General features: G+C 37.1%; 1 protein-coding gene across 3 annotated transcripts in view; it reads right to left on the bottom strand.

The window, feature by feature from the left end:
• Nucleotides 1-1,428: 1,428 nt before the first annotated feature.
• dennd4c (DENN/MADD domain containing 4C) overlaps nucleotides 1,429-14,143 on the bottom strand; it is a 174,785-nt gene continuing 162,070 nt past the window's right edge. For all 3 annotated transcript variants that reach the window (XM_059970022.1, XM_059970020.1, XM_059970021.1), the window contains 8 exons: nucleotides 10,391-10,566; nucleotides 9,877-10,053; nucleotides 9,060-9,240; nucleotides 7,711-7,962; nucleotides 6,679-6,796; nucleotides 5,257-5,410; nucleotides 4,917-4,981; nucleotides 1,429-2,595 (listed from right to left, as the gene is read on the bottom strand). In XM_059970022.1, the coding sequence (XP_059826005.1) occupies nucleotides 2,459-2,595; nucleotides 4,917-4,981; nucleotides 5,257-5,410; nucleotides 6,679-6,796; nucleotides 7,711-7,962; nucleotides 9,060-9,240; nucleotides 9,877-10,053; nucleotides 10,391-10,566 (1,260 nt within the window). In that variant the 3' untranslated portion in view covers nucleotides 1,429-2,458. The remainder of the gene's footprint in view (nucleotides 2,596-4,916; nucleotides 4,982-5,256; nucleotides 5,411-6,678; nucleotides 6,797-7,710; nucleotides 7,963-9,059; nucleotides 9,241-9,876; nucleotides 10,054-10,390; nucleotides 10,567-14,143) is intronic.

Genomic DNA, 14,143 nt, shown 5'->3' on the forward strand with positions numbered 1-14,143 from the left:
TGAAACAAAGCTTAGTCAGTGGGACAGGAAGCAAAGATCAATAGGTATTCTTGGGACCATAAGACTTATCAACAAAAGGAGTATTCAGCCCCTTGTTCTTTGGAGCATATTTAAATAACAAGGCATAATTGTGGAAGCACAATAAAGATGTTGGCAGATGGTATAATAAATGAATGCATGGTTGACCAGTTGACCATGAACAGGAGAACCCAAATTGCATGAAGATTCAAGATTCAAAGCACATTTATTATCAAAGAATGTATAAGTTACTTTGAAATTTGCTTACAGGCAGCCACAAAGCAAGAAACGTGAATAACCCAATAAAAAAAATCACTGCAGAGAAAGAGAGAAAGAAAACATATCGTGCACACAGTAGAAGCAAGCCAACAGCATTCCAAATCAGAATGAGTCCCCAGATCCACTCCCAGAGCAGCCGGAGTAAGCCCAAGCCTTGGTCCACACCACACCAACAAGGCAAAAACACATAGCAGCCGGATCAGTTCACTGCCTCGCTGCCACAGAGAAAGGAATGAACATTTGTGGGAGAGCACTACTATTGACTTGTTTCTGTTTGCACTGTGTAGGGTCTTCTTGACTGCCTTGTATAACGTGTGTTATCTGAATCTACATGGCTATGATGCTTTTCACTGTACCTATACCTCAAAGTACTTGTGCAGATGACAATAAAATCAACTTGAACAAAATGGGATTACAGTAAATGGGCTCTTGATGGTCTATGTGGATTCTATGGGATGAACAGCCTGTTTCAATGCTGCAGAACTCTAGAACATAGAAGAAAGATTGAAAACCAAAGGGCATAGCATGAGGAAAGATCTTTTTACTTAAGAGTGGGGTAGGAACCAGAAAAAAGATTGGCAGAGCATTTAGATATACACCTGAATAACTGAGACTTGCAGTACTATGACCAAGTGCTAAAAGATGGATGAGGCGGGGAAGCTGTTCCACAGCCCGTAAGAAATTAGAAGGCTGGTCAGATGAATGAGTTCTAAGGTACACCATAAAAATACTTAGGAAAGAAATTCCAAACCTTAAAATTTATGCTGTAAAACTTTTCTTGAGCCAAAAGGCTTAAAGATTTTCTAGAAATGCATCTACTGTTTGATGTAAGGGCAATTCAAAATTAATAAACCATTGACATATTAGTTCCAGAAGTATTTCTACTAGACTAGGACAACAGAAATGAAGTTCTTCAGAAATGTTGAATGTGAAACACTCAATCACTGGAAAGACATTAAAAAAACACAGCCTGGGTGGGTGACCTCAAAAGACACAGTATATGTACCTGAGAGAGAGACTTGCTGAGAAGCTGGTAGATGGAATGACTAAAGGAATGAAAAGCAATAAATCAATTGTCTTTAGTATATTCTATGCAAGCCCTTTTGACAAAAATAACAATTTCATACAAGATTTTTTAATTAAGTAATTTTTATTTAAATTACCACATTTAGAGAACTGTACTAACTGCAGTAAGATTAAACAACTGTGCAGTTGTACAAGATTTGAATGATAGATGAAATCTGGCTTACTAGAGATATTAAAATATAAAAATTGCTCATTTTACAATTCAGTATGGTGAAGAATCTTATAGATTACTGCATATTTAAGTACCAGAATCAAAATTTTGTCCTTCAATTCATTTGTACTACCATGATTCACCCAGTGCGTTTATAATTTCTCAATATAAATCCTGAAGAAAAAGTGTCAGCAATATGTCATATTTTACATAGAATGACTGTTATCTGGGCAGAGAAGAGAACGAAGGCTCCGAACTAGAAAATATCAAAAATACCACCATAAAATTATCGATCCCTTTATATGTGGAGCACAGAGGAACAGGACTGTCAGATATCAGGGTAGATATTCAATATAACCACCAAAACATAAAGCAGGAGCTGGTCTTTGCACAGAAAGAAGTCAAATGGATTGTTAATTATGAATGTGCAATCCTCTCCAATTGTCTTTCTTCTCTGCAGTCCAATTGGGTGATGTTTTATGGCTTGGTGGGGCATTTTTATTATATATACAGTATATAATAAATCATTTAGAATTGTAGAATCTCAACACATTTACATCATAAGGAAATCATCCAAAACAAAATCCAGTTGCTGATGCTAAAAAAATACAATATGGTCAGAACCATCCTTTGTGAAATTTGTACAAAACACTACACTACAGGACCATTGGTAAAAAAAAATGGCAGAACTGCCTTAAGACATTTAGTGTTCAGCAGTTACACTCCAATGAATCTCCTTTCCATAGAAGCATAGAACAGAACTGGACACTTCCATCATTCAAAATGCCATAGCAATTGTCCATCCATATTTTCATGTACACCATATTAATTCTAACCACCCAGGCACACGTACAGTTTGAAATGTTTACAGTCACACTCTGGACATCATAGTGGTTCAATTCTGCAGAGATGCTGCACTTTTTGTTAAATGAAGGGAGGCTCAAAGCACTTGCGACACCACTCAATCCTGTTGCAGGGTGGCAAATCGATGGCTTGTGCTACATTCAACTGTTCTTCTGTCAGGCGCTCATATGCTGATCTGTATTCTCTATCGAAAGCATCTGTTTTCACAAATTTCAAGTTAGATTAGGGTGCAGAATTAAACATCATAATCTTGTGTTTTTGTTCCTGAAGTTGTTAAAATGGCCGGAAGTCAACAAAGGGCAAGACTAGACCAGGGAGGTGGTCAATCAACCGATTGTGCCGGTGTTACGTCATTAATAGAATTGTCCAATTTTATTCCTTTGTTCTTTTCTTAGGGTATCCCTATTTAAATATTTGATCCACTTTAGAATCTACTTCCAACACTTTCAGGAAGATCATTCCAGATCACTGTACACCATTTAAAAAACAGTTTCTTTATGTGAATTTGTTAATAACCTTGAATCCATTTCTATTGATTACAACCTTTTTGCTATGGAAACATGAGAGTGAACATCTCTATCCATCACCCCATAATATTTGCTACTTCAAGGAGATAAATAATACTTTTATCATTCACTCCACTGAATAGAAGGCCATTCAAGTAAATCTGCTTTGTGCTAATGTCCTAATAAATAACACCTCTGAGGCAGAATCAGCTCTTCTGCAAAACCCCTTATATTAGTATTTCAATTTCCCTACAAGGAAAATAATCCCACTTTTAAAAACGTAGACTTGTTCTACCACATTCAAAGACATGGTACAATTTTAAAATGGGAAGCATGAACATATTTACTTTCCACTGCCTCTGATTAGATCATTTGCCACATATGCCCATTTTTTGAGGATTCCTCCTGAAGTCAATGTCATTCTTCTCACTGTTTACATTGGAGTATTTGAACCAATTGCACCTGTTGACATTAAGTTTTGTATAATAGCAGTATAATGATGTTTATTAAAAAGAATAAAACAACTTTTGGAGCTCACCCTTGTTCAGCATCATCTGGTTTGAAAAGCTGTTTCGAAGACGTTCAGACATGTTTTTTTTTTAAAACCAATTTTGTGTCCATGCATTCACTCCCATCTTTTTCAAATCTACAAACTAACCTATTGTGTAGTTTGTGTGAAGCAACTTAAAATCTATTTAAAAAATACTCCCTATACTTTTGTTGCTAACTTCAAAAGAGCACAAACAAATTAATCAGAATTAATTCACTTTAAATAGCTTAGCGACTTTCATTACTATTCCATACTTATAAAAGGCTAGTTCCTTGCATTATAAGAAAAATGCTTAGAATTACTTTCCCATAAGGTTTCACATGGAATTTTATGCTTTGAACAATATTTTAAGTGTATGACATTATTTGCGTGGCACAAAGCTATATATAGCTGGTAATGCTGTTGTCTTGAGTTTGAGGGACCTATGTTCAGTTCTTACCTCTGGAGCTGTGTTGGCTTTTTCCCATAGCTTGAAGAGGTGCAGATTGACCAATTAAGTGGTTATAGTAATTTACCCCTAACTTTTTCGGTGAGTGGTAGGATCTGAAAAGATTTGATAAGAACATAGGAGGAATAAAATGCTGTGGAGCCCGGGCCAGAACTTGGTCTTTGCTGGAGTGGTCCTAGTGCTGAATCGAAGCAGCAGGGCCCAGGCCCAAGAATGAATAACAAACAGATGTTCGGCCAGTTTAAGCTCCGAGGCAGATTAAACATCGATCCATCAAGGCTGATGGCTCAGCTCACTACTCTGAACCAACTCTGCGGCTGTGGCCTGCAGCCATCGAATTCCTAGACCAGCTACAATACTGCACCAACTCCGTGGCTGTGGACTCACTTTTGGGACGCTGTGTATGGGTTTTATTGTTTCTTTGTTTTGTGGCTGCCCGCAAGAAGACGAATCTCAAGGTTGCATATAGTATACATACTTTGATAATAAATGTATTTTGAACTTTGTATAAAATGGGACTGGGGTCCCCATTGTCAGCATGATAGCTTATAGGGCTTCTTTTAATGCTGTATTACTGTGACTTTACGGTGCTATAATTTATGATAAGTGTTTTGAAAGCAATACAAAATGAATGAATAAGTATCTTGCAAACTGGTTAAGATGACCCTAGCTTTGAGTATTGCAAATTGCTAAAAGATGCTCAACTTGGATTAGTTAAGGATGCCAGGCAATTCCTTGTACTGGACAATAAAGTGAACTACTTAAACACTGACAGGCTCACCACTTGTCAGGTGCCATGTTACATTAGGTTTTCATCTGCAAGAGATGCAGATAAGTTAAATTTACTTTTGCTTTACTAAATCATGCTTTGGGTTACACTTAGAACCAAGTGCTTTGTAGACATTCTGAAGATTTTGCTAGGAAAAAACATTAACACACATTCTGGATTTAATTCAGAAAGTTTCAAGATTGATTGCAAAGCTTTTGGACAATTAGGAATTCAGTCCTACTTACCAATATCAATATTCTCTCTCCCGAGGGCAACCAAGGAAAGAAAAAGAATTTCCCTATACATACTCCTGTAAATAAAGGAAACAACCCCAATGAGTTTTCTACCACTTGCTTATACTGTATACACTTGGGTTCACATCTCAAGGTCATCAAAATGAACTGTTCTTAACTTGAGGTAATGCCTGCTTTCATGTTATTCCCAGGTAATATGCAAAAAAACAAGATACACAGATTGGACCAACAGTTACCCGTTCTTGGAGATTATATAACAAAATACAGATTTAGGCATAGATAACAGCTCCCAAATTTTCTATTTTGCAAGCAATAATCATGACTATCTAACCTTTGTCGTTTGTTTTCAGGATGTTTGCTGATGTCCTTCAGGAGTAGACACATGGGTCCAAACACATCATTAGTCTGAATACTTCTCACAATAATGTGCAGGGGACTCTTCTCCACCTGACTATCAGGAGTTAATCCACCAATCAAATTTTTATCTGTGGATACACAAGATTAATTTGAGAGATTAAAATAGAGAAATATTAATTTTGATGACACCATTAAATGTATTTTATTCATGGTGCACACAAAATTAACCATACAACAAATGGATTTAGAAAATAAGATAATAACCAAAGACCTGGGCCTCAAAGTTCAAAATAATTATCAAAGTACTTAAGCACTTAGGTGCACTTACAAACAAAGCAAGGCAGTGTCTCTACTTCCTGAGGAGTTTGTGAAGATTTGACAAGACATCTAACATTTTGACAAACTACTATTGAGGTGTATTGGAGAGAGTACTGACTGGCTGCATTACTGCCTGGTATCAAAACACTGAACCCCTGAATGGAAATTCCCACAAACAGTAGTGATTATGACCCAGTCCAGTGGTCCACTATTGAACATATCTGCACAAAACACTGTCACACGATAGCAGCATCCATCACCAGGGACCCCCACTACCCAGGACATGCTCTTTTCGCTGTTGCCATCAGGAAGGTGGTACAGAAGCCTCGGGGCTCACACTGCCAGGTTCCAGAACAGTTACTATCTCTCAACCGTCAGGCTCTTGAACCAGAGGTGAAAACTTCACTCACCCCCATCCTTGAAAATGTTCCCACAACCTATGGACTCACTTTCAAGGGCTCTTTTTGTATTTGCACAGTATGTTGTCTTTTGTACATTGGCCGAACACCCAAGTTGGTGTGATCTTTCATTTATTCTATAATGGTTATTATTCTCTTATGGATTTTATTGAGTATGTCTGCAAGAAAATGAACCTCAGGGTTGTATACTGTGACATATATTTACTTCAATAATAATTTTACTTTGAACTGTAATAATAATTCTGTGCCCTCCCAAAAATACCAGAACAGACTGGAATTTGAAAGTAAATGAAGCTGCATTGAAATGAATACAATAAATAACCTATTACACACATTTCCCAATTTACATGAAACCATTAAAAAGGTCCATACTTGCGTTTGTCATGTTGCACATGACTTTTCTGCATTAAAAATGACAGTTTTCTAAATGTAGAGTTATCTCCATCCACTTGAACTTGCACATTTACATTTAGTTTTGTACAGTAATACTTCTCATTTAATCTGAGAATTTTTTGCCCATTAGCACCAAAATGTTAAGTAATAATTGAGGTTGGGGATGGTGGGGAGATGGTGGTAATTAATGAGAAGAGGTGGAAGGGATCAAAGGGGTGGGGGGGGGGGGGAAGTGAGTGAGTATCATTAAACAATTTGTCACTTACTCCTGTTTCTCCAACATATATACAATGGGTCACCAGGCTCTTGATGAAGATTAATATTATCCCAGAGAAGCTGTATATATACCAATTTGCTGTCCTGTGAAAGATCTGACAAAGACATCTGGAAGGGGAAAAGCATGATAATATTCTACCAAATGAAAAACTGTTTGCCAGAGAAAATACATATCTACTCTACTTATTTGTACAGAACGTTCACTAAAATTGAAATTATATAATAGATTACATACACTTACAGCAAAATATATCATCTGTAAGGTATTAAAAACTATTTTAAAATAAATTATTTACAAACAAATACCATTTTGCATATTTTTGCAAAACATTGTTTTCAGCACCCACACAAACTCCGCTCTCTGACCACTATTGTTCAGACAATACAGGTGTTGGTATAGTAGAGTAGCAAGGTAATTAACTCATGGGAAGATTTTAGTGTGTAATTTTAAAGCATGGCAGAAATATTACTATTCTATTGTTTCACAATCATAAGAAATGTATAATTAGTACACAGAAGCTACAGTTACAGGTTATTTTTCTGATACTGAAGTACTCCCAAATTGGTCAAGTTAATTAAATGGAGGTAGTCAAAAATAATCATCAGGATAGCAACACTAGTGGTACTGGTGGCAGTGATGCTAAACACATTAAAACTTTCTGTAGCACATTATCCTTTATTGTACCAGGATTCAAATTGCTACTTTTATATAACTTGCAAAAGCAAAATTACATTGGAAGCATGCGAGTAACTCCGGCTTCAACTCCAAGAGACTGTAAATGCTGGTTTGAACACAATCTGCTGTATGCCAACAAACTGTGTTTTGTTAAGCACACACATGTAAAAACACAAAATGCTGGCAGAACTCAGCAGGCCAGACAGCATCTATGGGAGGAGGTAGTGACGACGTTTCGGGCCGAAACCCTTCGTCAGGAGTCATTTATTTATTTCCAGCATCTGCAGATTCACTCGCGTTACCTATACATGTAATCTAACCACATAATCAGCAGTCTTTGACTTACCTGCATTCCTTTATTACAATGCTCAGAAGTCAGAATGAGTCCAGGCAGGTAGCTTGGCAAGTCTAGCCGTCTGAAATACCAGACAAGGTTCCAGAAAATAATTGGATGCTGGTTGATAAATTTGGAACTGTGTATCACTTGATCTCCCTCATTATCCAACAGAGACTCCAACTCCTTACGCAGTACTAATGGACTTAGATATGGAACAGACACAGGCTTTGGATTAGGTCTACTCTGCAGACCCGCAGGATCCTAGAATACAAGTGCAAAGAAAGGCGTGGTGAATACAACCCATACTTTCTTACAAAATATCACTCTCCAGAGAACAAGGGTATAGTTCGGCTTACTAAGTAAAAAAAATAATGAATCTTCTAAAAAGGTACCATCTTTCTGGACAGAGATGAGAAATTATATAGAATATGATAAGGTTTCAAGTTGACGTAGATCTAGAAAACTGAATCTCAGTTAATCTGTATTTGACCTAGCCAATCACGGTACCTTGTGAAACAATTAAAATTGAGACTATGCCAACTCAAACCCAAATTCACATCAAGCCCTTTTCCACACTACTTTCATACAACAAACTTCAAACCACCTTGTATAATTTTGCAAAGCCCCACAAAGCTCCAAAAAATCTACCTTCCTCTAATTTTGGTCTTGCGTATTCTATATTTTGTCCATTCTACAATTGCCTTCCATTATCTGAGAACTGTGCTCTGAAAATCCCGTACTCTAACCCAGCAACTACAGGCCAGCCACCTTCACCTTGATGATGGAAAGCTATTATAAGCTTCAATTCAGGGCAGGACTAATTGTTTGTCAGAGGAAAATAGATTAATTATAGGAAGCCAATACAGACTTGTTGCAGAAAAAGAAATTTGGTTCCATCTTACAGGTCAGAAAATAAAATCAGTAATTCCAGAGTGCCACACAAGTTAAAACAAAAAAAAGTTGGTTTGTGACCCTATTTTAGAAGATGCCCATAATCTGAACCTCGCTTTCGTTCTTTGAATGACAGAATTAAATCCGTTTACTCGAGGAATGTTTGGCTTCCTTTGATAACATTTATTCTCAAAGAATGTATAAATTAAACAATCTTGAGATTGACAGGCAGTAAATAATTTGTTATGTAGCACCAGCAAATGCCATTTTAAATAAAGACTTCAATTGAAAATACTTGAACTGAATGCTTCCCATGTTTTAAAATTATTAAAAAAATAACAAATTACATTAATTTTATTTCAACAATTCAATGGCTTGAGTGCACCAATCTGAAGTCGTCCTATTGAAAAGTTTGTTTTATTTTCAAAAGAAATAATTCTATTGCATCAATTCATTTATATGCTTACCACACTTTCATGCAGACTGCTTGGCAGGCTGGTTGTTGAAATACCATGGGCAGGCCGCTGAGACACACCCAAGTTTTGTAGTGGACCACCCACACTGTAACTTCGGATCAAAGATGCTGTCCGTTGATGGGGTTCATTACTTCCATTATTTACCAGTTCGTGAGGACCCTTAGGTAAAGCACTGATCCAAAAGGGGTAAAAAAAAAGTAAATCCTCATATAGGATAATAACAGAGCATAAAAGGAAGTAATTTGGTTCATTAAAACTAAAACAGTTTCATCAAAATGACAATTCCACTTTATCACTCTCCCAAAATCCATCAATTCCCCCTCTTCACCCATTTTGAAAACTAAATGTTCCCATCATCTGCTCTGAAAGCATTGAGCCAAACCCTAACCGAAAACAAATACATGCAGAACCAGGCATTCACACCTTATTCCAACTGCCATATAATTTATCTGCATATCAAAACTTTCAGATTAAATGCATTTAGCTGTATTTTACTGTTGCAGAGAAAAAAAATGCCCCAGAGACTGTAAAACTGGCAATTGACCATAATGAAAGAGGCATATTTGAAACCCAAAAATCCAAACATCAGAGTGAAAAGAAACAGGTTTGTAATCTCAATCTTTTCCTGGGCGATTACTGGGAATATTGTGAACAAAATATTCTCTCTGGGTTACTCTCATGTAGTAATTTCAAGGGATATGTTAGGAATAAAAACACATGCGTTAAACTAGCAAGTGATTTGGAATAAATGTCCTAGAACATTACAATTAAACAAGGCAAAAGATGTCATTTGCATTACTGTAACTACCTTTTATGTTCAGAATTAGATTCCTTCTGTTCCACAGGAGGCAGTGGTGATTCTTCCATGTTAATAAGATCTGAGGTATCAGAGGCAGAGTCGGTGTTTTGCACAACAGGTTCTGCTGCAGTGGTTACATGCTGGTTGTGCAAACTGTCACCAGACACACTGGATTTCAAATAAAAGCTGACAAAAACAAATATCATTATCTTTAATTTGCATAATTTATGAAAGTGCAAACAGACAAAAAAAACTTTACTAAGATAAATAGCAATTTGGATTTGCCACATCTCATTGCCACAAACAGTTGAAACTAATATGCACACCACTGCAATTGAAAAAGTACAATGTTTTTATCAGAACTCAAAGCAATAGAATAGTCATTTTCTTCTGAACATTCAAGTCGCCAGCATACTGTTAATTTCTGCTGCAGATATTCTTGCCTCCTGCATCAAGTGGAGGCTTGGAAAAAATTAAGAACCTTCAAAACTACATACAAATAAAAAAATTAACAGTGATGTACCTTCCAGTATCTCGCAAGTCCTTAAACTCAATATTTAGCACTGGCAAGAAAGCATTTTTACAAAATGGACAAGTGGTGTTAAGGTTGGAGTCATCTGCACTCCAACCGGACATAATCTCTTCATCATAAACCAAAGCTTCACAGACATGACACTGAGAACAGCTGGACATCAACACCTTTGGAAAGAAAAAAATTGCACAATGATAGGTTAATCAAGTACTACTTTTAAAACCTATATTTCAACTATTTTTGTTACAAAGAATTAGGAATTTAGATCTGGTTGAGAACAGAAAACCAATTAAGGAGTTATGTTGAATGACCACGATGAAAATATCTACAAATCTGTCAGCAAATACATGCAGATTAAAATTACAGCTAATGCTTTCAAACATCAAATTCACAGCACACTACCACAACTGGTTAAAATGGAAGGAGTTTCACTGACGGTAACAAATAATTTTATATTGCTGGAGTTTCACCGAGACTTAATATATGTCACTTTCCTGAACTTACTCAATTTTAAATTACTTATTGCTAGAAATTCTAGAAGCCCTCCCTAGTTAGTGAAGGAGGTTACATTCCTAAAGACCTGTAATTATGTAGAAATTCATATGGCAGGAGCTACTGTAAAAACAACTCATGATGGATAAAAGCTGCTAGGTATGGTGAAAAATGAGTTACTTTCTTCTAGAAATCAAAAAGCAAACTGCTTTGTTTTGACAAGCTGAAAACATACTTGCTATATAAACCTATGGCCATCATTACCCAATAGAAGAGCACATGTGCACAAGAGCTTTTTCTTGCTCAATGTGAACAACTTATTTGTAAAACAGGCTCCTTTCCAGAAACTCAATCTAAAATATTTAAATGTGGTTCATGTTTATGAACTCCTCTTGATCTCCAAATGAATTCCCTACCCTTCAGTGAAGCAAGCAAAAACTATAAAACAACAAAAAAAATTCTGTTGTAGCAAATAGTCATTTTGTACACATTTGCAAGTTGGGAGTTGATTGCATCACTGAATTCTCAGAAAGAGGCAACATACTATTAAACATGACAGCCTGAGAGCTCAACAACACAAATAGTTAATAATACAAACACTTGAAACACATTAAGAACAAATGGTAAAATCAAATTTGAATGCATGCTTGAAATCCAAAATGAAGGCAGAAAATTTTTGAAATATTCAGCTGATCAGGTTGCACAATAAATTATATTTCAGTTTTCCTAATTTCAAAGAATGATTATTTCTCCCACTCGTGCATACTTTCAACAATTGCTGAGTTTCTTGCAAAGACACAAAATGCTGGAGGAACTCAGAACTGGAATGAAGGGTCACAAGCTGAAAACTTCAGTTCATTTCACTCCCTAAATGCTGCCTGACCTGCTGAGTTCCTCCAGCATGTTAGTTTGTGTTGTACTTCCTTCTTCATTTTTGCTTTTCACCATTGCTGCTTTTTTCAATTAATCTTTCCTGCTTTCAAAGCCATCACTTCCCCCTCACTTCCACATACCCAAAACTGTTTCCCACAAGCCCTCCTCCCACCCAAGTTCTCCAAGTTTTCTGAAATAAATAGACAACTTCAAGCATTAATTATTTCTTTCTCCGGAGAACTTTATGGTCAAAGGTGAACTGTTTCCACTTCAGTTCTATAGTGTCCAAGGCTGTTCAAGTCTTCTATGGGATCCACTAGTTGCTACGTGAGGGTGGTGACCTTGATGAAAGGAGTGGGTGAGTTGTTTCGCTCATCATAGACTCTTTTCACCATCTGCATTTGGCTTCTACATGCTACTGGAGAGATTCCAAACATCTTTACAGATGCTTCTGTCAGATCACGAGTTCTTAAGCCCAGAAATTTCCATAAATCTCTATTTTTTTCTCCTCAAGGCAGCTTTGAAAATGCCCTTGAAGCTTTTGCTCTGCCTTTCTGGAAGCTATGTACCATGACGGCACCCAAAATAGGATTGTACATTTTGAGAATCTCATGTCAGGCTTGTGATAAGCTACTTGAATGTAATCAGAATCTCAATGCTGTAGACCACGGCTGGAAAGATGACAACATTGACTTAGAATCAGAATCAGGTTTAATATCATCGGCACATGTTGTAAAATTTGTTAACTTTGTGGCAGCTGTACAATGCAATACATGATATAGAAAATAGCTGAATTACACTAAATACATGTATATTAAATAGTTAATTTAAAATTAGTACAAAAACAAAAATTAAAAGGAAGTATTGGTAGTGTTCATGGGTTCAATGTCCATTTAGAAATCAGATGGCAATGGAGAAGAAGTCATTCTTGAATTGCTGAGTGTCTCTCTTCTGGCTTCTGTACCTCCTTTCTGATGGTAACAATGAGATGAGGGCATGTCCTGGGTAGTAGGGGTCCTTAATGATAGACTCCGCCTTCCTGAAGCACGAAAGCTAGTACCCATGATAGAGTTGACATATTACAACTTTCTGTAGTCCACAGTTTATCCAATAAATATGGAAGATTTTACTGATCATACTTCACCAGTGCTTTGAAGTACCTAATGTAAGTTGTTTATGTCTGCAATTCAAACAGAAGGGCAAGGAGGTCCAGTGTATGTGCTTCTCTGGACCACAAGCTCAGTGTTGGGACTTGAGATCTTGGCATTCACATACATTTCTTCAGACAGCTGAGGGCAACCTCCAGGCCAACGAGGACGTTGATTTTATCACTAGTATCTCTTCTCACTGAGTAACAGCTACCAAGAAAGTGATTAACATTGACCATGATCCCAACACAGATGTCCATTGATAGGGCTGGTGTTCTGTGGTAGCACATATTAGTTGACCTGCACCACTTTCATTTTCTCACTTTGTCAAATTCGAGGAGGAGGATATAAAAATCATATAATTTCCAGAGGTGTAGGACAGCTTAGAAGGATGTAAGGTAGGTAAATCCCTAGGGCCTGACATCTCACAAGAAGCCAAGAGAGGAAATTGCTGGGTTCTTACAGACACATTTTTAAATCTTCATTGACCACAGATGAGGTACCAGATGATATACTGACAGCAATCATGGTGCCTTTATCTAAGAAGGGCAGGTTAGCAAAGAAGCAACTATAATTAGGCCACTATAGTAGTACTAACAAGAATCAGTCTTCAAACGTCAATAATTGGCCTTGAAATTAGACTGTAGAGAAATTGAACACACAGTCTGTGAAAAAGCCAGGTTACCGACCCAGAGAGATTGTTACTTTGATAGTGCAGCTTTGCACAAACCCCACCTGTACCGAGACCTAATCAATGAAGGGTGCACAAAAACCATTGGTTGTATGCCATTATGGAGCAGGAGGACAATGATAATTGACCATATTTTTGACAAAGATCCTCTATCCCAGAGTATTATAGAATCTAGACTGATGGGGGTTTAGAAGAGGAGGCAGAAACATTTCTGAAAGACCAGAGAATTGAAGAACTGAGACCGAAGAGATAAATAAGGCAAGGTGCAGGCAAACTGTGAATGGTGGGAGAGGCTTAAAAGGCCAAGTGGCCAAATCCTGCTTCTATTCATTTATTTAGAGATACTGTGCAGAACAGGCCCTTCCAACCCAACAAGGCATGCCATCCAGCAACCTAACTATTTAACATGAGCCTAATCACAAGACAATTAACCTACAAACTGGTATATCTTTGGATTGGGGGAGCGAACTGGAGCACCTGGAGGAAACCCACGCAGTCATGGGGAGGAGGTACACACTCCTTGAAGATTCTCACTGGAAT

The sequence above is a fragment of the Hypanus sabinus genome, chromosome 5 (genome assembly GCF_030144855.1).
Source record: "Hypanus sabinus isolate sHypSab1 chromosome 5, sHypSab1.hap1, whole genome shotgun sequence".
Classification (NCBI taxonomy): Eukaryota; Metazoa; Chordata; class Chondrichthyes; order Myliobatiformes; family Dasyatidae; genus Hypanus; species Hypanus sabinus.